This window comes from Heteronotia binoei, chromosome 16 (genome assembly GCF_032191835.1).
Source record: "Heteronotia binoei isolate CCM8104 ecotype False Entrance Well chromosome 16, APGP_CSIRO_Hbin_v1, whole genome shotgun sequence".
Classification (NCBI taxonomy): Eukaryota; Metazoa; Chordata; class Lepidosauria; order Squamata; family Gekkonidae; genus Heteronotia; species Heteronotia binoei.
This window is the reverse complement of record NC_083238.1, coordinates 20271921-20296619: the sequence shown is the minus strand read 5'-3', so window position 1 is coordinate 20296619 and position 24699 is coordinate 20271921. Positions and strand designations below refer to the sequence as shown.

Sequence of the window (24699 nt, the reverse complement as noted above, 5' to 3'; positions counted from 1 at the left end):
CTATATGCTCCAAATTACCCAAATATGCCAATACCCTCCCCCCCCAACAATATCCCTCTCCCAGGTCTCTCACTAAAGGCTTTTACTATGTTTCCCAGCTATATGCTCCAAATTACCCAAATATGCCAATACCCTCCCCTCCCCACAATATCCTTCTCCCAGGTCTCCCACTAAAGGCTTTTACTATGTTTCCCAGCTATATACTCCAAATTACCCAAATATGCCAATACCCTCCCCTCCCCACAATATCCCTCTCCCAGGTCTCCCACTAAAGGCTTTTACTATGTTTCCCAGCTATATACTCCAAATTACCCAAATATGCCAATACCCTCCCCTCCCCACAATATCCCTCTCCCAGGTCTCTCACTAAAGGCTTTTACTATGTTTCCCAGCTATATGCTCCAAATTACCCAAATATGCCAATACCCTCCCCTCCCCACAGTATCCCTCTCCCAGGTCTCCCACTAAAGGCTTTTACTATGTTTCCCAGCTATATGCTCCAAATTACCTAAATATGCCAATACCCTCCTCCCCGCAACAATATCCCTCTCCCAGGTCTCTCACTAAAGGCTTTTACTATGTTTCCCAGCTATATGCTCCAAATTACCCAAATATGCCAATACCCTCCCCCCCCCAACAATATCCCTCTCCCAGGTCTCTCACTAAAGGCTTTTACTATGTTTCCCAGCTATATGCTCCAAATTACCCAAATATGCCAATACCCTCCCCTCCCCACAATATCCTTCTCCCAGGTCTCCCACTAAAGGCTTTTACTATGTTTCCCAGCTATATACTCCAAATTACCCAAATATGCCAATACCCTCCCCTCCCCACAATATCCCTCTCCCAGGTCTCCCACTAAAGGCTTTTACTATGTTTCCCAGCTATATACTCCAAATTACCCAAATATGCCAATACCCTCCCCTCCCCACAGTATCCCTCTCCCAGGTCTCCCACTAAAGGCTTTTACTATGTTTCCCAGCTATATACTCCAAATTACCCAAATATGCCAATACCCTCCCCTCCCCACAATATCCTTCTCCCAGGTCTCCCACTAAAGGCTTTTACTATGTTTCCCAGCTATATACTCCAAATTACCCAAATATGCCAATACCCTCCCCTCCCCACAATATCCCTCTCCCAGGTCTCCCACTAAAGGCTTTTACTATGTTTCCCAGCTATATACTCCAAATTACCCAAATATGCCAATACCCTCCCCTCCCCACAGTATCCCTCTCCCAGGTCTCCCACTAAAGGCTTTTACTATGTTTCCCAGCTATATGCTCCAAATTACCCAAATATGCCAATACCCTCCCCCCCCCAACAATATCCCTCTCCCAGGTCTCTCACTAAAGGCTTTTACTATGTTTCCCAGCTATATGCTCCAAATTACCCAGATAAGCCCTCAAAAACACACCAAGCATTCCTGCACCAGAAGAGTTACATTTGCTAAAACTATTTTCCTTAAATAAATCTATGCCCATCTACCAGAGAAACCCATGTAACCATTTAAAATTAAGCCGCCCACCCAGGGGCCTACTTCCTCATTTCCACACTCTTTTCCTCCCCAGAAAAAGCTGATACTTTACTGTTTACTCTTCCCAACGAAAGCACAGCTAAAGAACCTGTAAACAATTTTTTTTTGGGGGGGGGGGTTACCTAGTATACAATGGATAAAAATGCCTTACACAAAAGCTTTTGAGGGGGTATACGGTTTAAAGATACTGCTAGCACAGGAGTGTTAAGAGGGGGGAAGGAATCAATAATTCTTTGATAAAAATATCCTGAAAGAACAGAGACCAGATCTGAAAAATCAATGTTGTCCTGCCAGCAGGTTCAACTCACCAAAATGAAGTGCTAATCGCAAAAATAAGATACCGTATTACATTTATAAATTAATGAAACTAGAAAAAAAGCAGCATGTGTGACACTATAATTAAACAGCTGGAACGCATCCAAGCCTGTGTAAGTTGATAACCCTGCCACTGTCTCTGGCAGGAGAAAGGCAGGTCTGCAGTGAGTTGATACGGCCTGCCCAATTGTTAATTCTCTAACAGACAATCTATAAACACGACTAATTACACACGTGGAAAACAGTGTGCAACCCAGTTTTGGTTACTTTCAAAAGCATTTTAACACTCAAGACAACTAGTTTTCCAAACCTGCCCTGCAAAAATTCCACGCTAATCAATTCTCCGAGTCACAGCTTAGTATAACCATCCACCCTGTCAGACAAACAACAGCTCTTTTATTAATTTCTGCAAGAGGGACCTAATGATAGGGGGTTTTTTTTCTTCCTCCTGTAGACCATTTTTCTTTAATGGCCACAACAACAACAGAACTATCAATTACCCATTTCAAGGAAGAACAAACAAGCAATCTAGAATTTTCAGTCTGTGAAGAGAAGGTTTCTAAATATGAATATTCAGCCTCTGTCAACACCTAGAAAGGGCAACTTTGAGTTCATAGCTTTTTATAGAATAATTTTAAAGGGACTGGATAACTTGGGCTTGGTAATGAAATCTGAAACTTCTTATGTCTTTTAACACTTAATCTGAATCTGGTTGGGCAATTACCAGGACTCTTCAATGGTCTATATTTATAACCAGAGGTCTACTTGTTGGTGTTTCTAGAAGCAGAGGAGGAGGAAATGACTTTTCTTTGTTAATTCATATCGTGCCCTAAAAGCTGAAGACAGCAGGACAGTTTTATGTTTAAATATTATTTAACTCAAAACCAAACCAAAACACTAAAACTACATGGCATGAAAAAATGGGTCACAATATAATCACAGTGTCTTTATGTATTGAATTATCAGCTTTCTATTTAAAAGTTTCCATCATTTTTTTTTTAAACCTCTTCATATGAAGGAAATACCTTGGGGTTTTTAGTGATATGTTTGGGAGCCACCATAATATTCACAGCAAGAAAAAACAAATTGGAAATGCCACCCTACCTTCTAAAACCTTGATTTTGAGATTATCCAAATTCTCAGAGGCTTGAGCAGGCTAATTCTACATACACACATCCCTTTTCCCTTTTAAGCCACTTTCTAATGCTCAGCATTCTGTGCCTCTTGGGAATGATCAGTTCTAGACTATTCAAGGATATTTTTAAGCACGTTTGCAGAATCCACATGTATGTAGAAAGACCCCATTTTGCTGCTTTCATCACCATACCAGAGCTAGCCACTTTCCAGATTATCTAGAGTGAAATTGTATGTTCACTAAAAGTATTGTTGTGAGTGTAACTCTGAGCAAGCATGTCAGACAGGAAAAACAATAGCAGATATGATTATCAATCAGCTGATTTCGAGACTAGGATGAAGGGCCTGATGTTTTGTAAAGTAAATACATGATGAGTGAATAGCGTCTGTGACAAACTGCACCTTTTGAAAAGCCCCAAAGTACTGTACAGAGTAAAGGTATGTGGAGGGTTAATTCTTCACAGAGCTAGAAAGCATTGAGTAAGATGCTCTGAGCAAGCTGATTAGAGAGCATCAGCTGAGCAGACAGTCTTGAAAGAGCTGGATGCTGAGGAGAGTCCGTCAGATTTCGTGCCTTGACTGAAGAAAATTCAAGTCTTGACTGATTTCAGCCTTAGCTGAGAGTGGTTTAACACAGACAGGAAAACTGGGGGAAAGTGGCTAGGAGGTTTGGGAAGTATATGGAGACTCTCATTCAGGCCAAGGAAAAGGGAAAGATCTTCTAAGGAGAGAAGAAGATTCCCTACCCAGTTGGACAGGGAAAATAGCTCTAAAAAGTATAGAGTTTCCTAGTTTGCTGTGAATAAAAACTACCCATAGAGAACTAAACAGTCAGTCAAAAACTGGTGTTTCAAGAGAGAAGGGGTTTGAATACTGAAAAGGGTGTACCAACCTTCTGGGAAACCAAAAAAGTTTGAGAGATACTAAAGAAAGTGTGCTGGAATGTTAAGGGAAAATACTGCCACAAGAGCCACTCAATATAAAGTTCAAGAAACTGTAGAAAAGCTTGAGAAACTCTCATTAGCCTGTACATAAGAATTAAAGCTTGTGCAAAAACTGGTTTTCCCTGAGAAACTTCAATCCCTGAATTCACCTGATCTTCCACCTCCATGTAAAATAAAATATTGTTCTTTTGGAATTTCAAAAACCTCTCAAGAGCCATTATCAGTGGTTTACGATAAGGAGGGCTTTTGATCCTTCCCTCAAATGACGGCACTGTGCCAAAAAGCCAAAACAGTGAACTGTCAAAGGGTGGGAAAGCCAGACTTCTTAGCTTTAGAAGAAGACGTATTATGTGGGAAGTTCAGTCACAAAGGGGAACAGAAAAATGAAGCAAAAATTGTGCCTCTGGGGAAGGGGAGAGAGAAGGCGTTCCTTCAAGGAGCCTTTCTCCAACATAGGTTTTCTTAGTTGCTCAAAGAGGCTCAAAATTCTGCCCACCTGGAGTAGAATTTTGAGCACATTTTGGTCTGCAGCAGGAAGAGGCAGACATAGAAGTCAAGGCACTGAAGGAAAATCTTCTGTCAGCAGATTTTTTTTGGTGGGATCCAAGTTTATATATTTACTGTGAAAGTCAATGATGGCCATACTTACTAGATAATCTATTTTTCAACCCAACTTCCTCTCACCAAATTCTTGTAATGCTAAAATGCTACACAGCTTATTTGGAGGAAGGGCAAATTACAGATATAACCAACCAGTCAGCTAGATGAATCAGAACAGTATGATGGACAACTGAAGCAGCACCAAGGAGCAAATCACTGGTTCACAGAAATACCTAAATGAATCAGAAACATCATAAACTTGTCAAGACCAGTATTAGTAACGTTACCTTCAACATCGCAGCTAAGATAGTTGCGCACTTCTGTCAAGATGAAGTTGATATCTTCTTCTGTAGGAATTGGGTGATGTGTGACTTCAGTGGCAGTATCTGTGGTGCCAGCAATGGTCATCTTTTGCCACGGCAAGAAGAAAATCACTCGTCCATCGCTGGTTGACGGGTCAAGAAGTCCCATATTATCTGGGCTACAACAAACAGTACCATTTTTACTTTTGTTTTCAATCGCGCACTTAACAATATCCAGTGCTGTCAAGCAGAGGTGGTATGGACAAGATACAAAAGAGCACATGCAGATGTAACACTGCAAACAGTATTGACATTGGTCTTGAGAGGGGGAGGGGTGGGGAGGAAAGAGTTTCTCACAGCACCATCCTAAGAAAAGGTGGTTTTCACAGAGAAACAGGATTGTGTGGTTTCTTCTCCAGCTGCAAATACTGTGCAGCAGCGAGAGGAATTTTCAGGCCAGGCTTTCCTGATGGTTCCTACCCAAGCTCCCCAGCAGCAGCCACCCCCACACTTCAGCACTTTGTCTGTTTGTTGCCGGCAATTAAATACTGTTACAGAGATATAATGATCTAAAAATCTGAATATCGGGTTCTCTGAACTCCCAGTTTTTAAAAAAACAAGAACAAAACAAAAATAAGTCTGTAGCCTCTTCAGTTATGGAGACATACTTTTAAAAAGCAAGGCACTGTAAGGGGAAAGGTATCAACTTCTGGGTATTCAGAGAACCTGGTGCACAGATCTTACATGCCTTTATATGGGCAGGCTTCACCTGGAGGTGGTCTCTGAAGGCCTATAAAAGCTCAGTCAAGTCAGGCCAGCTCTCAGAGCTCAGTCGGTCTGGCCCAACCCAGAGGTGAGCTATGGAAGCATTTAAATGCCTTCAGAGCTTACCTCCAGTCAGGTGGCCCTACCCGTAAATAAGCTCTGAAGGTATTTAAATGCCTTCAGAATTCACTCTGGTTGGGTCATGGGGCTGGTGGAAGACTCCGACAGCATTCAAATGTTTTTTGAGGCTCACTTCCAAGTCAGGCTCCAAAGGTATTTAAATGCCTTCAGAGCTCACAGGAACCTTCCATGGAGATTTGTGAGGTTTGGGGATGGTTTGTGGGAGGCACATTCTCCCGAACCCAAACTGGCCTGCTTTGTTTGTTCATGGGTAGATTTGTGCCTATCCCTAGACACAAAATATTATTTGATACACATCAGAGCAGCCAACTGAAACACAAGGTAGCCCTGAGGGGGAAAAGGTGTTGCAACCAACTTCAAAATTTGATATATACAGAAGGTCCACATATTTGCATCAAAACAGAAGCTTTCATCGTACATTGTCGGTATACCCTCTTCTTTTTTAACTCAGAAATTACCTCAGTGATGGAACAGTATTATGTGTGAAGTTCTCTGAGAGGGATGACAATTGTACGCACTTGAAGTCTAAGTTCTATACTAAGAAGTCTTTGAGCTGATATTTATATACAGCTTAAAGATACATTTGGTGAAATACAGCTTAAAAAGTGGGCTTGGGCAAGGTAAACTGTGGCAGACGAGTAATTACTTTTCAAAATGAAATCGCTATTGATTTAGGGAGACGGGAAAACTAGAAATTTAATATACAGACTTAGAGTATTCAAAAAACTTTTGACAAGCATTCAAGTAAGGCTTCTAAATTGGCTTAAAATAAGCAAAATAGCAGAGGAGGAGAATGTATTTTTTTCTAAAGATTGCCGAGAGCCACTGAATTGCTAAAGATATATGCAGCTGGGAATGGGAAACCCTTTGAAGCCTCACCGTCTTACCCATTTCTACCCTATTTGATCCTTCTTGAATTTAGCTGGCAAAAAACGGTAATTCCAGGATACAGACAGGATAAGGTTCTGGGACATAACACTTTGTGTTCCTACAGCACTCCAGAGCATTCAAAGAGCTTCAAATACATTATTGCAGCAATCCTTCAAAAATCTTGTAAAGTAGAACAGTTTTCTTATCCCCAGCCTTGCCAGATATGGGGCTGGAGTATTTATGTGCACAGCTGATGCGAATGGCGGAGGCTCCACGGGGAAACAGTCCCTTAGGCAGGGCATCCTGCCCTCGAACCTGCCCTGGCCAAAAGCGACAGGGAGCGGCTGTGCAGAGGCTACTGTAGCTCTGCCTGTGTCTGATGCAACGGCAGAGCGACAGGCAGCCTCAAGGCCCGCTCTTCAGCGCAGGTGCACTGCTGCTTCCCATCACTTTCACTGGTATTTCACTGGGGGGGAGGTGGGAGGGCAACACTGGCGCCCACCCGAGGCTCACACCGGTGCCCTTGCCAGGGCTGCGCCCCAAGCAGCTGCCTAGTATGCCTAGTGAAAGGGCCAGCCCTGGATGTGAAGTAAGAAAACTAGAGTATTAAAGTACATGGGTCCTAAGTGCAGTTTAGGGTTCCGCTTTGTGTCTCCCTGGGTCCTATCAAGCAGACTTGCACTGAGAGTTCCCTGTTGAAACTTAGGCTGTCAGGCAGGACAGGGCCCATTTTGACCAGAGATAACATAAGAGAAGCCATGTTGGATCAGGCCAATGGCCCATCCAGTCCAACACTCTGTGTCACAGAAGAACATAAGAGAAGCCATGTTGGATCAGGCCAATGGCCCATCCAGTCCAACACTCTGTGTCACACAGTGGCCAAAATTTTATATATATATATATATATATATATATATATATATATATATATATATATATATATATATATATATATATATATATATATATATATATATATATATATATATATATATATATATATATATATATACACACACACACACACACACACACACTGTGGCTAATAGCCACTGATGGACCTCTGCTCCATATTTTTATCTAAACCCCTCTTGAAGGTGGCTATGCTTGTGGCCGCCACCACCTCCTGTGGCAGTGAATTCCACATGTTAATCACCCTTTGGGTGAAGAAGTACTTCCTTCTATCCGTTTTAACCTGACTGCTCAGCAATTTCATCGAATGCCCACGAGTTCTTGTATTGTGAGAAAGGGAGAAAAGTACCTCTTTCTCTGCTTTCTCAATCCCATGCATTATCTTGTAAACCTCTATCATGTCACCCCGCAGTCGATGTTTCTCCAAGCTAAAGAGCCCCAAGCGTTTCAACCTTTCTTCATAGGGAAAGTGTTCCAGCCCTTTAATCATTCTAGTTGTCCTTTTCTGGACTTTCTCCAATGCTATAATATCCTTTTTGAGGTGCGGCGACCAGAACTGCACACAGTACTCCAAATGAGACCGCACCATCGATTTATACAGGGGCATTATGATACTGGCTGATTTGTTTTCAATTCCCTTCCTAGTAATTCCCAGCATGGCGTTGGCCTTTTTTATTGCAAACGCACACTGTCTTGACATTTTCAATGAGTTATCTACCACGACTCTTGGTCAGTCTCTGCCAGTTCACACCCCATCAACAGAGCATCAGGGAGAAGGGGCAGTTGGTGCGGAAGGATTTTTGAGAACTCCTTGCAGAAATATACATGGGGAAATATTTTCCTGTGCATAAAAAACAGGGCCGTTTCAGGTAAGAAAAACAGTGCAGGGGAGAAGTGACTGAAGCCTTCTCCTTGCACAGTTTTCTTGATCTGAAATAGTCCTTAAGAGCCACTATTCCCCCCCCCCCATGGGAAAATATTTACCCTGTACACTTCTGCAAGGAGCTCTCATCAGCCCTTCGGTGCTGACTGTCATTGTTACAGTGACAATAGGCTAACAACAGAAGGGCTCATGTAAAGGGATAGTTTAGAAGTAGTGTATTTTCCCCTTTCCAGAAGTACATTAGATGCCTGCAAAATGAAGACAAATACTGTCAGGTGAAGTGCTTAATAGCGGGTTCCAGTAGCACCTTAGAGACCAAAAATTTTTTTTGGGGGGAGTATAAGCATTTGAGAGGCAGAGCTCCCTTTATCAGATCCTGAGTGAGGCTTTCTTAGCTAACTCATTCTTTATGCATGCCAAGAAAATATTTTTAAACAATATAGGTTAATTTTAAAAGGCATCCCATTAAACAGAGCTTCTGCGTGAAATTGTGAAGATCTACTACCAGAGTTATGCATAAGCTCACATTTTGTGGTTGGTGCCACTTCCCATGACAATCATATGAACATATGAAGCTGCCTTATACTGAACCAGACCCTCGGTCCATCAAAGTCAGTATTGTCTACTCAGACTGGCAGCGGCTCTCCAGGGTCTCAAGCTGAGGTTTATCACGCCTATTTGCCTGGACCCTTTTTTAGTGGAGATGCCAGGGATTGAACCTGGGACCTTCTGCTTCCCAAGCAGATGCTCTGCCACTGAGCCACCGTCCCTCCCCAATCATTTCATGGTTGTGCTCACCACCCTGTATCAGAATTCAAAGATGCCCAAAGGCTGAAAGTAGTTGGGGAACCCTGCTATAGAGGTATGTAAGACAAAATATAGTCAAAATATTTTGACTATTAACTGTCTGCAAAGATTTTTTTTTTCTCTAGAGCAAGGCTGGGAACACAATTAAATAAATAAAACTAAACACAATATTCTGAACAGAAATAGCTAATGAGCTATCAAAGAGAGGACCAGTAGGCGTAGGGTTTTGTACCTAGGACTATAGGGGCTTTTTCATGTCAAGAGATTTTTGCACTGCACTGAAGGTCTATTGCTCCTCTTTCAGGTGCAGTGGCTTCTAACAGCACTGAAGATCCTGTGAATTTAGGGGGAGGTGTTTGTGAGTTTCCTGCATTGTGCAGGAGCTGGACTAGATGATCCTAGAGGTCCCTTCCAACTCTATGATTCTAATGAACTGCTATGTAAAACATGGTCAAATCCACATGCAACATCAAACAGATTAAAGATTGAAATGTATATGGGATTACAGAACGGTAACATAATCATCAGTATGAGAAAGTCATGTCGTAGCTACTTAAGTGAGACCATGTATTCAAAGAACAGAATTAATGAGAGTAGAGGGAACACAAGAATCATTAATGAAGAATATAAAAATGTAAGAACCCATGGGGAAATCCCTGCATTGTATTAACATTAAATTAATTAAATCTTATCTACATTTACACATAAAAAGCCTTTAAACTATTTACCATTTCTCCAGGTTCATGTCAAAGTACTTTCCCAAAGAGACAAGTCGTGTGTCATTTCATTACAACATTTTTCAGCTAAACAAGGTTCAATTGGCACCAGGACAGAAACCTGTTGCTAAATACATACCATTTAAATTCCAATAAGATGCATATATTTATTATGCATACATATTTCTTGGCTCATCTTACTTTAGGGATGAAAGTAATGCAGCTTCACTTAGTGGCCCTGACAAATGCTGAGGAATTAAGCTGGCCATCTAAATTTCAGACTGATGCTATGTTTATTATACCAGGGGTCCCCAACCCCCAGGCCTTGGACTGGTACTGGTCCGTGACCTGTTAGCAACCACCTCCCGTGGTACCGCACAGCCTCTCTGCCCCCCCGAGACCCCTCCTCCTCCCTTTGTTTTCACAATTTTAAGGCGCGGAAAGGGGCGGTGAAGCACCTACTAGGCTCTTTAAAGGCCAAACCCCCCCACCCCCGGTGATCAGCTGACCGGCAGGGAAAGCTGTGGCAGCAGTGGCGAGCGACCCGGGCATGGGAAGGAAGTGGGGAGGAGGCAAGGGCAGCACTGCTTTTTCAGTGGGTCGCTCGCTGCCACCTCCTTGGTTTTCCCTGCCAATTAGCTGATCGACGAGGGGAGGGGGCTTTAAAGAGCTTGTTAGTGAAACAAGGGATCAAGTACGGCCCTGTTGCGTTTCTTGTACCCTGCTGCACTGGATTATTTCATCTTTAAAATTCGTGAAGACGTCCTGGAGCACTGGACTCCCTAGAAGAACCCACCTTTGCCACGACTTGGACTACTCTTCTCATCTTCTTGGCGTTAATTCGCCTACAAAGGGACTTGAGTGTGAATGCGGTCTTTGTCTATTTCATGATAAATTTCACTTTGTATGTTTGGTTGCTATATTTATAAACATTTGTATCATTTGTTATATTTTTTTGAGGCTGGTTTTGCGCGGAGGTGTATACCTTGTTCCCTGCTCACGTGGAGATTGGCAACAATGGTTCCCCAGGAGAAAACAGCTGGTTTGGAAGCTGGATTCTATGCCATTGTACCTGTCCTACTCTTCCTCAAACCCCACCCTCTCCAGGCTCCACCCCTCAAATCGAGGCATTGCTGTTGAAGACGCAGCTGCGCTGGGCAGGGCGTATCTCCAGGATGGAAAACCACCGCCTTCCCAAGATTGCCCTGTATGGTGAACTTCCCAACGGCCATCGAAATAGAGGGGCACCAAAGAAGAGGTACAAGGACTCCTTGAAGAAATCACTTGGTACCTATTGCATTAACCATCACCAGTGGTCTGACCTAGCCTCAGATCGCAAAGCATGGAGGCACACCATCCACCAGGCTGTCTCTTCCTTTGAGAACGCACGCATAGCTGGTCTTGAGGACAAAAGGAGATCGAGGAAGAATCGCACTGCTACAGCACCAACCCCAAAGCAGACTTTTCCCTGCAGCCACTGTGGCCGGACCTGCCTGTCCCGCATTGGTCTTGTCAGCCACCAGTGAGCCTGCAACAGACGTGGACTACTGCACCTTTCTTAAATCTTCGTTCGCGAAGTCAAGCCGAGAGAGAGAGAGAGAGAGAGACTGTTCCTCAAACCCCACCCTCTCCAGGCTCCACCCCTCAAATCTCCAAGAATTTCCTAACCTGATGTTGGCAACCCTCTCTCCTTTCCAGCCAACCGTCAACCTTCATCTGACCTTCTGACTTCAGCTTTCCATCTCCTCCCCTCTCCTCCTCTACAGCGGGGGACCAAAGCAGCTTACATCATTTTCCTCTCCCCCTTTTGATCCACACAACAACTCTGTGAGGTAAGTTAGGCTGAAAGTCTGTGACCGGTCCGAAATCCCCCAGTCAGCTTCCACAGTAGAAACCTGGGTCTGGCAGACCCTGCCCTGAAACACTGACTGTCAAGTCACAATGGCTGTCAAAGTTATTGTGGGCTGAAACCATATGTAATATTTCCACTTAAATGTACTTTAAGCATGATAATTTTAAGAGATGAACAGAGCTCTACTTCTTACATTTACTAAATAACTGCAGCACCATCCCCTTCAATTAGATATGAATGAAGTATTTAAAACATTTTAAAACTATTTTAAAATCATACCAGAAACTTCTTATTTCCCAGAGGATCTAATGGAACACCATTATGAATCTTTACTATAGCACTGAATCTTTACTATATCGCTGTGTCTTATACCTTTAAGTAAGAGAAATCCAAGACACAGCTGCATGGAGCTACCTAGAATAGTTTTCTTTAAGTAGAGTTAATTTTCAGGCTTTTTGGAGAGAACATTTTGCTAGTAAAATTCAGAAGGCATTTGCATCTGGTTAGAAAAGAGGTTTGGGACTGGCTTGCTCCTAAATTAATACATGGATTGAGAGCATTTTGCCATCAAAATTCAGAAGCCTTTTGCATGTAGTTAGAGAAGAGGTTCATGAATGGGTGGCTCCTAATAAAAAATATATTGTAGAGAGCATTTTGCTGGCCAAATCCAGAAGGCTTTTGCATCTGGTTAGAGAAGAGGTTTGAGACTGGCTTGCTCCTAGTATAAATATAAACCCTTGTGGGATTTAGAGGTAAAAGTTCTTAATAATATATACATATTTAATTATTAATTTCAAATTTAAAAAGTATCTGCTTCCATACAGCTTTGTGCTGTATCTTGTTATAATCGCTATGGTTTATTCCAGGATGAGAAATTCCGAAGAAAATAAAGAGGTTGCAGGGAGCATTTTGCCAGCCAAATTCAGAAGCCTTTTGCATCTGTTTAGAGAAACTTGGCTGGCTCACAATATTAACACTGAATTGTAATAGGAAGCTGATAACCTTGAAGAAAAAAGAAATACTCCTGAGGAAGACTTTTGACAAAATGAGCCTACGTCCAGGTGCTCATTGGATGGATTTTCTTTGTAATCTTGTAAAGCTGTACTTCTTTATAATCTGTTTAAAAGGATTTATATGATTTTTAAAAAATGTTTAACTAAATGTTGTTAGCCAATATATCAGAGTGTCCTTTGGTGGGGTTTTTTTTTTCATTTTCTGAACAGAAGCAAGCAGGTAGGCCTAGTTAAGTCATGAAAGTCAGGTGGCATCAAGTCACCCAGAGGGTGTTGCCAGGTCTAGGATAGGTGGAGGCTGAAGATATCCTGGTATCACAACTAAACTCCAGACAACAGATCTACTTCTTTCTGGAGAAAATAACTGCTCTGGAGGGTGGATATGGCATTATCTTCAGTTGGAGCCTCTTTCCTCCTCAAAGTCAGGCTTCTGTAGACTCCACCACAAAATCTCCAGGAATTTCCCGCCAATGTGGAACTGGCAGCCCTAGTCAGGATAGGTCCCAATGAGTTCTCCCTCAAAGGCCAAAATAAGCCTGGAAAGGGCCTACTCCCTAAGCCTTTTACTGAAAGAACCAAGCTTAGCTACATGGTTGCCAGGTCCTACTCAGGAAAATACCTGGGGACTCTGGGGGTGGAGCCAGGAGACTTCCCCATTCCCCCCTCCCCAAAATAAATAAAAATACAACAATACAGTTCCCCTGAATACAGTCCTCATTTCCTTGTTCCCCAGTAACTGATTGCATTTCCATGAAATGAAAGTGAACACGCACACACACTCTCACAAAGCACACAAAATAAACAGTTTGGAAGCACACACTTTCGTGATCTCACTGGGGCAATTTATTCACTGGGACTGCTGAATGTACCATCTGCTGTTTTTCAACCAGCTTCTTCAGACTAACTGGAAAATAAAAGCAGAGCAGCTCCAAACAAACAAAGGGACTCTACTCACTTTTCTTCCTTTTGCACACTCATCAGGAAAACCCAGCAGCCTTCAGCCAATTGGGGGAAGACTTTATGTGGCTGTTTCCCTCCTCCTCCCACCCTCAGCCAATTGAGGGAAGGCTTTCTGTGGCAGTTTCCCTCCTCCCTCTGTTAGCCAATTGAGGGAGGCTTTCTTTCTCTCCTCTGCAAAGCAATCCTCAGCCAATGGAACGCAACAGACCCTGAGTGGTGGTTGATGGACCAAAGGGTGATGCAGTGCACACCACAGCCAATGGGAGAGCTGGAAAGTGCCAATACCATACTGCAGGTTATTATTTTAAATGCACAGACAGTAGCCAGATTGGCATTTGCTAAATTATGGAAGCACGATACTCTTTAAATTTGGTTTCACAAAATAAAAGAGTGGTATATCATAATTATACCAGGAGACAGAAGATGTAGAAAGATTACATAAGTCAATGGGTGAAGTGAGTTACGATAGAGGCATGGAGTTGATTATTACTTGTTAGAACCAAGTATGTGAAGATTAAGCTCTTGAAGATATTTTGGAAGTATGGTAGTAGTTCAAATGTTGTAATAGGAATGTATGCATGTACCTAAGTACTGTGTTTTCTTTTGCATATTCAAAATAAATAAAAATTAAAGAACTGAAAGCACTGGTAATTGAGCTTTGGGAAAGAAGAATGATCAGAATCCATCTAGGTCACTCCCCTAAACTTGGGTCATCCGTTATCCCTTTATTGCTCTACGCCAACGATGCAGTTGTACTGTCACGTTCGCAGAAGGGCCTCAAGCGCCTGTTACTCGCTTTTACTTCATACTGTGAGACAAATTTCCTGTCTATAAACTATGTAAAATCCAAAATTTTAGTACTTTCACAGTCCTGGAAACCACAAAGCTGGTGCCTTGAGGGAAATAATATTGAACAGGTGAAATCTTTCAAATACTTGGGGGTCTTTTTGCAATACAACCATAACTGGACAGTACAACGCAAGCAAGCAGGCATCTCAGCAAGGTGTAGTTTGTCTGCAGTGGTTAGCTTTTTTTACAAGAACGGCAACCAATTTGTCCCAGCTGCCATTCATGTTTTTAATGCTAAAACAATTTCTCAGTTATATGGGATCCCCATTTGGGTTTGCGCCCTCAATTTCCAACTTGAGCAAATTCAGGCAGCATTTTTACGCCTTATTTTAGGGGTCCCCAACTGTGTCAGCTATGCTGCAATGTGCCTAGAGACTGGAACCCATTTGATTGAGACCAGGGCATGGTTACTAACTATAAAGTTTTGGCTACGCCTACACTTTAGACACTGCTAGTTATATCCATGTGATGCTAGCGGATTCCTTCGTTTCCACTTGGTATAGTCAGATCCAGAAGAAAATACATTCCATAGGTGTACCCTTGGACAACCTCTGCAAGCTAAGCGAAACGCGGGCATTCAGAATTCTGAAACAGAGGATCTTAGATATTGAGAAACAGTCCCTTTGTTCTTCTGGACATAAAACTTGTTCCCTTTTAGCATTTGGTATCTTCCCAGATCATGGGCTGCCTGCTGCCTACCTTTCCCAGATCACTTCACCCCAGTTACACCGTTCTTTTATGTTAACAAGACTCAATGTTCTACCCTCAGCGGTATTGTCTGGGAGGTTTGCCAACATCACTTATCAGGATAGAGTCTGCCCATGTAATGGAAGGCACCTTGAAACGGTCGCCCATGTCTTACTTTATTGTGATTTTTATGGGGAAGTGCAGGACTGCATAATCAAACCTATTCTGCCTAATTTTTATGGATTACCTGAAGCGAAGTTAGGTTTTTTTTCTATCTGACCAATGTTCCCATAATCACAAGCCTGGTTGCAAAGTACCTTTTGACTGCCATAACAATCAGGGAGCAAAAGACTAGCTCCCCTTCTTGATGTTTGACTGGTTTTTATAGCTGAAACTCCATGTAAATTTGCTATGCTGTACTTTTTATTTCTATGCCAATAAAGGTATTTGGATTTGGAATCCATCTGCTTCAGATAACAATACAACTTTGGCCTTAAAACTGGTTTAAAACATTCCGAAACAAATGCGGTTATTAAACTACTTCGGTTGCAAACAGATTTTGAAGTGGTATGCTTCCGAATAAGCTCTCTTCTCTCTTCAGACTTTATATTATTAATCTACATTTCCTCTAAAGACCTCCAAGGACAGTTAACTTGGTGTTATCCCTAACCCTTTTTATTTTAACAATGCAGCGAGACAGATTAAGTTGAAACACAATGGTACATGTTAGGCATGGGCATGAACCAAACCATGATTTGTGCTTGAATCAGGCTGGTTCACGGTTCATGAATCAGTAGTTCAGAACCTGTACTATCTTACTGTGCTGATCAGCTGTACTGCCCTGCCACACCATCCTATCATTCTGTTTGGCTGGATTTTCCCAGTGTACTGAATATTGTAAATGGTTTTTATTGTTATGTTGTTGTGATTTTATTGTGGTTTTATCATTTTGTTGTATCATTCTGTTTGTGGTTTTATCATTTTGTTGTATCATTTTGTTGTGGTTTTATCATTTTGTTGTATTTTGTTGTGGTTTTATCATTTTGTTGTACTCTGAGCCCCTACGGGGAATGGGCGGACCATTAATAATAATAACAATAACCATGCCTCCAACCAACTGCCCACTCGGAAGGTTTGGGGACAGTTCCTGCCCACTTGGCTTCCCAGTCACCAAGTGGCTGAAGGGTGCCTGAGGAAGCCAAGGGGAGGCAGTTTAAATTCCATGTCCCAGCTGAGAGCTCCCCCTGCAGGATCAGCCGTTCTGTAGGCTCTCCTGGGCTGCCCAGTTTCAATAGGGCAGAGCAGGAGAGCCCCAGCTGAGCCTGTGGGAAGAGGTCTCCCCGCAGGATCAACTCCTTTGTCGGCTCTGCTGTGCTGCCCAGTTCCAATTCTCCCCGCAGAATCAGCTCTTTTGCAGGCTCTGCTGGGCTGCCCGAAAGAAACTGGGCAGCCCAGCAAAACTCCAGTTGAGCCTGCGGGGAGAAGAATCTTTCTTCACTTTCCCAGCCAGCTTGCAAGGCATTTAAATGCCTTCCCCTCTCTCCCCCCAAGCCATAACAAATTATGAATAACCAAACCAAAAACAGTTCAGGAAAATCACGGTTTGGTTCATAAAATCAAACAAACCATGAACCAAAATGAACCTCCCTTTTCCCCGGTTCTTGCCCATCTTTAGCAAATATCCAAAGGTCTTCAGATTTCATGGAACAGAATCATTTACATCAGGGGTGGGGAACTTTCTTTCTGCCAAGGGCCATATGGATATTTATAACATCATTCGCGGGCCATAAAAAATTATCAACTTTAAAACAGTGCTCCACCGAGAGAGAATGAGTCAGGCCAGCAAAATTAATGCAAATAATTGTTTTTCTATTTGAAGTCATGTGGGGAGAGCCTAATCTGGCACACACACACAGCCCGCTGCCCTAGGCAAGTGCATAGGTCCAGGGCTTTTTTGTAGAGAAAGCCCCGGCAGGAACTCAGTAGCATATTAGACCACATCCCCTAATATTAGCATATTAGGTCACACACTCATTAGCATCTTAGGCCACACCATTTGGGATAATCACGTGCAAACTGAACTGTGACAGTAACTTTTTCAGGCCCTGCAGCAATTCTGGCCGGCCAGCCAGGCCCCAGGGAGGCTGCCGCACAGTACATCTGGGCCCTGTGATCCCTGACTGGCCCTGTGGAGGCTGCTGCATGGCATGGCTGGGCCCCACGATACTCGCTGGCCAGCCAGGCCCCAGGGAGGCTGCCACATGGCTCAGTTTGGCCCAGCAATCCCCGAGGGCCACACCAAATGACCTCGAGGGCCGCATAAGGCCCTCGGGATGGAGGTTCCCCACCCTTGATTTACATCTCCTCCTGCAGGTCACTGAAAATCCCCTCCAAAAACTTGTTCTGGGGTGGGAGTGGTTAGTGGACCCTGAGCATCATCAAAGGGAGCCAAATTGGGGTCTACAAAGAGAGGGGGGATTGGCAGAAAAAGCTATCCCCTCTTCTCTAAATGAAAATGCTCAGAGGAACATTGCATACAAGCTAATGACTAGCCCAAGGCCCACAGTCGCTTAATAAGAGTCGCAGCTGGATAGAAAACTGAATATGGATCTCCCAGATCCAAATATAATAACTACACTATGCCAATAATGCCATTTGTGAATGACTATACTATGCACCATTTTGTGAATGACTATGACTACTATGCATATTTTAAGCAGAGACATAGTTGGTTTTGGAGTTGTTTTCATAATAGATTTCCCTACTGGGGAGGAAGAGAAGCTTGCAAAACGACATGAGCAATTAAACTTGGAGGTGTCTTCCTCTACACATCCTCCTTTTTGTTGTTAGGCTCACAACTTGAATTTCTTATAAACGATCTGTTTTTTTTTAATATCATTACCTGTAATACCCAGGCATCACAATATGAACGCCTGCGCTCGGCTGACAGATTTTTGCTACTTTCTGTTCATCCATTTTCCGCACAGAGTCTGTGAAAGGTCCTGTAGCATTGATAACACATTTGGCTTTGACATCAAATTCCTGCCCTGTGAAAGAAAACAGCATCAATCACATAGTCCATTTGTTTCCCTGTTCACTGACTCTCTGGATTATTAATTTATCTATGAAGTTAACCTATTGCGAAGTCTGTGTATACATGCACACACCCACCCGTTCACTTCGCTGTAGAAAATGAACGGCTTCTGATTATCACAAAAATTAGAGAAATTTTTAAACAAGAAATGGTTGTGTTTTTTTTTTTAAAAAAAGATGAGATGCACAGAAACCAATTCTCCCAAATAAAAACCAAGAGTGCTCTTTATTTATTGAATTCTTTATTTAATGACATGCTTAAACCCTAGAATTTGTTAAATTCTACTATTACTGAGAGCACACCACACGGTATTTTACGTCAGCTTTGCTTGACAGAAGGGCTTGGATGTAAAGCATGGTTTAGCATGCCAAAGCATTAGGATTTGAATGAAAACCTGACAGAAGTTAAAGATGATTGGCATTAATGACATGCCACTGCACTTTGGAAACATGCCTCCTTTGTCAGTTAAGTGATATTTACAAACTCTAGCCTCCCCTTGTACTCTTGCCCTCCCCGATCTCTTTTCTACCTTTAGGGGAAAATTATTTAATTCCCCGTTTCTTTAAACAGAAAAGCAAAATGCATTTGTAGATAGCTGTGTTTTATCCAGTTAAACCCCTGTGTGCCAAAGTGCAGGGTGAGGGGATGAATAATTTCAGTATGCACCAAACAGCAGAAAGCAAATGTAGGCAACATCGCCTTTGTCAAACAAAGCAGAGCCAAAGTAAATGCCTGTGAGAGCCAACGTAGGTTACCTGTGAGGTAAAAGAGAAGCAGCAGAGTCTATAAATACCTTAGAGAGCAAAGACCACATACCTGTGAGAACATCCCTGCACCTTGCTCCACAGACACGGACCTTCCCGCTCTTTGGATCTGTCTTCTTCAGCAAGCGTACCACTTCAGTGTAATTGGCTGTGGCAGCACCATACCTGGCAGCAGTGAGAGCAATGGCAAGGTTCATTCGTGCATCGTTGTGTTGTCCTGCAGCAGGGGGCAGAACCGAAAGGAAGGACATGAGTCACCTCAAGCCACTGACTTGTGGTATGGAAGTGTGTCAGAACCGATCTGTCACATCTGTCCCTGTCACACTGAATATACATGATGGCTGGTCAGGTCTCACAAGAATTATTTAAAGAAACATTGACTCTTGGCAGGTCAGAGCATTCACCTCCTCTTCAGAATGGGGGGAAAAAAAAATAAACATGTGCAAATAGCTAGGATTACTGTCCAAGATAATGTATTTATATGTTAAAAATGAACTATTTATATTAGTTCAGTCAAGAGCCTCACACGAAAAACAAGCTGCCACTTTCTGTTTTAGAAGAGGAGGAGAAGGATTCTGAAAGCCCCCATTTGGCACTAATACACTGTCTTCTGAGGGTTTTTTTTTTTTGACAGCCCCACTGGTGTTAATTAACAATCTCTATTAGCGCACGTACTGCATGACATTAAAAAAAAAAAAGCAAGCAATGATCTTTCAGATATTCCACTAGCAAGGCAGCAGCTGCCTATAAACAGACATTCATTTTATGCACATTTTAAGTTCACAATTTTACAACATTTACAGGTTTTTCAAAAAAAAAATACAATCTGGAGGTCTCACTCGCCCCCCAACCTCCCCCCCCCCCCCGAACAATGCTTAGCTAATGGCTGCTCTTAACATATATATCATTAAACATTTATAACTGAATCTCCCTTGTTGGATGACGGGGGGGGGGGGATCAACTCAGAAAAAAAGAAAAGGGGGGGAGGGAAAAAAGAAGAGTGGAGGTGATTAATTACTTTAAAATAGTGGCATCACCTGAGACTTTCTATTTATTATTGCCACTGGAGTTAAAACCCGGGAAGCTGGCTGGCTGCAATTATTCCGCATAGCAAGGGCCAAGCTCTGTGTGCCCGGAATAATTAATTACAAAGGGCTAGACTTCCAAAGGTAGGGTTCAGAAGGCCCATGTGCTCGGACCAGTTCTATCAAGATTATACTGATGGGGGGGGGGGGGAATGAATGGTAATGGATACTGTTGTTGATTTATGTTGCCAGCACACTAAACGGGTCTGGATATAAATGATTTATGTAAAGTTAGGCCCCTTCTGATTCTGCCCACATGACACCTAGCAGCTATGTACATAATCCGTTTCAAAACTAAAAGGGCAAGGAGAATCAATGTTTATTGAAACTCTGCAGCCCCACTAAAACTTCTTCCAGTGTGGATGAAACACAGAATGCATGAAATTTAAGTGACCCAAATAGGGCTTTCCTTTCAGATAAATGAACACTCCCAAAACATCAGGAAATGAAGGACTGAGAACAAACGCTTTTGTTCAAAGTTAGAAGCTTTTCATTCATTTTACACTAATGCAATCTTTTTTATAAATGGCTCATTGCTTCAGGTGCCTGTAGATAGGAAAATGAGACTGATAAACATTAATAAATTTTAAAAATCCAAAACGGAGTATTGAAAAGAGACAATTATGCACAGAATACATAGAAGCAGCCATAATACACAAGCCTATTTTTGTGACGTTCTTTTCATTTCTCTAAAAGTATCCATTTCATTAGGACTTGTCGGAATAATTAGAAATCTGTATGAAGATGTATTCTTTAGTGTTATGAAAGCTATATTGCAAACACACAATAATCAAGACTAGAAATGTCTTCCACATACAGAGGGATTCCCAAGTTAAAAGGAAAGCACTTCAGTAATGACAACTGACAGTGATGGATTATTAGTGTTATATTCTTACTAGTGAAGTATTATTTAACAATGAGCTATCTCTCATTCAGTGGAAACAGTGTTGTAAGGCCTTCAAAAACAGCACGGTTTGTACGGGTATAGTGAATAAGGAACAATTCAATTTTTGGTGAAGGAACGATAAAATTACTGTATCATACAATTTCCTTATTCTTACTGTGAGGGGGGGGGGAAGAATCCACAATATAATTATCTCAAAAAAGGGGATGCAACTTAGAAGCTGATCATTAAAAAAAGGATTCATTTTGGTTTTAGCTTGGACCCTTTTATTGTACAGGAACTGGTTCTCTACTCAAATTGTTATAGCAGTTTGATAACTGTTATAACAGAAAGATTCTCACAACTTTTTACTTACCACAACAAGTCAAAACATGGCTGACAAGGCACTTGGGATAGTGATTGGGTTTGCACAAACTGCCTCTATAAGATTAGAGCACAGTGTGATTTTAACTGAGCCATTTTAAACAGTTATGCCATTCTAAACCCACTGACTTCAAGGAACTACGAAATGTACAAATCTGTTTATAATTGCAGTGTAAACTACTCTAAAGGTTGATGTTCTGCTATACTGCTCTTAAAAGTTTCCTCCGTTCCAAACACACAATTAAGGCCCAATGTCTAAGGACCACAGCAGTAATAGTGATCCTTTCTCGATTAAAAAAAACCCACAAAAATAATTTAATCCAGCTGATTCAATCAAGTTCTCATTGCTATCTTTCCTTTGAGTATATACAATTCTTTCTTCTCTGGGTAAACATCAGCTCAACTTTGAGAAGCGTTTTCAGACCACAGCGCAGAAAGGGTAGAGATTTCAGCTGCACTTAAAATTATCATAATATTAAAGTGTAAAACAAAAATGTATTTTAAAGGACTTCAATTGAAGTTACACTTCTGTACCCCATAACAACTTTAAACTGCTTATAATCTAATTTTTTTTTTAAATAAAGGCTTTCAAACATGCTCCCCATTTGAGATCAGGGCCCTAAAAGATTTACTACAGTTCCGCAGGGACTGTAAAACAGAGCTGTTTCACCAGGCTTTTGGCTGAGGCAATGGATGCAGAAACGACTTTGGCCTCCCCTGTCTATAGCTCCATCCCAGTGCCTTGCTGCCTTTTGATATTTTTAGGCACTGGAGCTTTGGGGTGACTTTTATGCAGGGCTTTTTTTGAGCAGGAACGCACAGGAATGCAGTTGCAGCTGAGTCAGTGTCAGGAGGTGTAGCTTAATATGCAAATTAGTTCCTGCTGGGCTTTTCCTACAACCCCCCCCTGTGTGAAATAATAGTGGTGTCAGGGGGCATGGCCTAATATGCAAATGAGTTCCTGCTGGACTTTTCTTACCAATAAAGTCCTGCTTTGATGTATGTTTTCCTGACATAAGGGCATGGGATTTTTTTTTGTTATGGTTTATCTTAATTATTGTTTACTGTTTCTATCTTGTTGGTTTTTTAATGTAAGCCACTCTGAGCCCATTTTGCGGTAGGATGGGGTATAAATTGAATGAATGAATGACCATAGGTTCCTGAAAAACTTACCAGGTAATCCTGAATTAGATAATCATTATTAGCAAGCAGGCTTCATTAAAAAAAAAATCCATTTGTTGCATTCAAATATAATAATTATGCATCATGGTTTGATTCAACTCTAGTTTAGTGTGAAGTCTGAATGAAGGCTGCCTAACAAACTGTGATTTGTTAGCTGGTGCTAAACCAGGATTCTAGATTATGGTTACTTGGCTCATTAACTGTGGTTTGTCATGATGTCTGAAAGAAGAAATTCTCGTCTGAACCATGTAGTGCCCCTCATTATAGACTCTGGCATATAATAAGGTAAGTTCAGATCAACACAAAACCTTAATTTTCCAGCTGTACTCAAGCTATGGACAAGGACGTTTCCTTTCTTTTCTCTGCCTTCTATTCAAACCCCCTTCCCTTGCTGGTGAGGACTTACTAAGCAGGAATAGGCTTCAAAGATTTCAGCTACTCCTGAAGAGAAATTTAAAAGGCAGTGAAATGGCAAGAGAAAGGGAGTTGATAAAATATTGTGTTTCTAAGTAACGAACGAGGGACATACTGAATTAGACAAAAAGGTTGAAAGGGCTGACAAAATGACAAGAAAGGGACGGAGGACTAAAAAACTCGTTTTGCTTTAGAGTTTAAACTTCAGGAATTCAGTGAAGCGGCTAAGACAACTAGAAAGAAAGGAAGAGTATGAACCATGAGCCTTAGTCAAGAGTCAGGAGGAGGAAATTTCACTTTTCTTAGGGTTCTTCTCTCTTCTCCATTTTATTGCAGCCTCCACGTGGGGCCTGAAGATCTCCCAGAATCACAACTAACTTCCAGACTACAGAAATCATTTCCCCTGGGGAAAAAACTGGCTGCTTTGGTGAGTGGATTCTAAGGCATTATAACTCACAGAGGGCTATCCCCTTTCCAACCCCCACCTGCCCCAGGCTCCACCCCCATATCTCCACAAATTTCCCAACCAAGAATTGGCAGTCCTACAGCCAAGCAACAGCCAACAGCCTGGTAATGCAAGGGAGTGTGGGACAGCATATGGGAATTGTGTGTGAGTGGGGGGGGGGGGAGAATATGACCTACTATGAATACTGGGTAGACTAACAACAGTTATAGTAACAACTCAGTATATTGAACAGATAAACTGAGAGCCAGTTTGGTGTAGTGGTTAAGTGTGTGGACTCTTATCTGGGAGAACCGGGTTTGATTCCCCACTCCTCCACTTGCACCTGCTGGAATGGCCTTGGGTCAGCCATAGCTTTGGCAGAGGTTGTCCTTGAAAGGGCAGCTGCTGGGAGAGCCCTCTCCAGCCCCACCCACCTCACAGGGTGTCTGTTGTGGGGGAGGAAGGTAAAGGAGATTGTGAGTCGCTCTGAGACTCTTCGGAGTGGAGGGTGGGATATAAATCCAATATCATCATCATCTTCTTCTTCAAAAAGTTGTAAAGACTTCTCATAAAACATAGCCTGAGTTCTATGCCCTTCTAATCCATCTTCCCACATGCCCACTTTACTCAAGGTAAAATGAGTTCTCCTAAATCCAGATTATACCTTGAAAAAGGATTCTGCCAGCAAACTAACATTTTGAAGCCCAGCAGGAGGAAGAAAAGGGGTGTATGTATGAGAGAGCATTCTAAAAATCACTTTAAAATGGCAGCGGCACCCTCATGATGGCTACACCAGCATGTCTAATATGGCCTCATTTTAAATATAAAAGATCCCCTGTCATGCCTGGAAGAAATGAATGGATACAATACACAAATAATAAACTAGACCTGTCAAAATGATTTGATTTAATTTCTCTTACAGCAAAGATCTAAGTCAGATGTCTTTAAGCTTACAAAAGCTAACGTGCATAATATAGTAGGAAACAAAGCATAGTAGTAGTGCTAAACACACACCTGTAGTGGCAGAATTTATAATACAGATATCTCCCTTGTATTCAAGTATGGTAGGGAACTCATAGTTTGAGGTCTTGTCATAATATAATATGACCATGGCTTGTTCTAGAGCAGTGTTTCCCAAAGTGGGCGATATTGCCCCCTGGG

General features: G+C 42.1%; 1 protein-coding gene across 2 annotated transcripts in view; it reads right to left on the bottom strand.

Moving 5' to 3' along the window:
* Positions 1-24699, bottom strand: part of GPD2 (glycerol-3-phosphate dehydrogenase 2) — a 111469-nt gene that overhangs the window by 24122 nt on the left and 62648 nt on the right. For both annotated transcript variants that reach the window (XM_060256941.1, XM_060256942.1), the window contains 3 exons: positions 19198-19362; positions 18190-18334; positions 4818-5011 (listed from right to left, as the gene is read on the bottom strand). In XM_060256941.1, coding sequence (XP_060112924.1) covers positions 4818-5011; positions 18190-18334; positions 19198-19362 — 504 coding nt within the window. The remainder of the gene's footprint in view (positions 1-4817; positions 5012-18189; positions 18335-19197; positions 19363-24699) is intronic.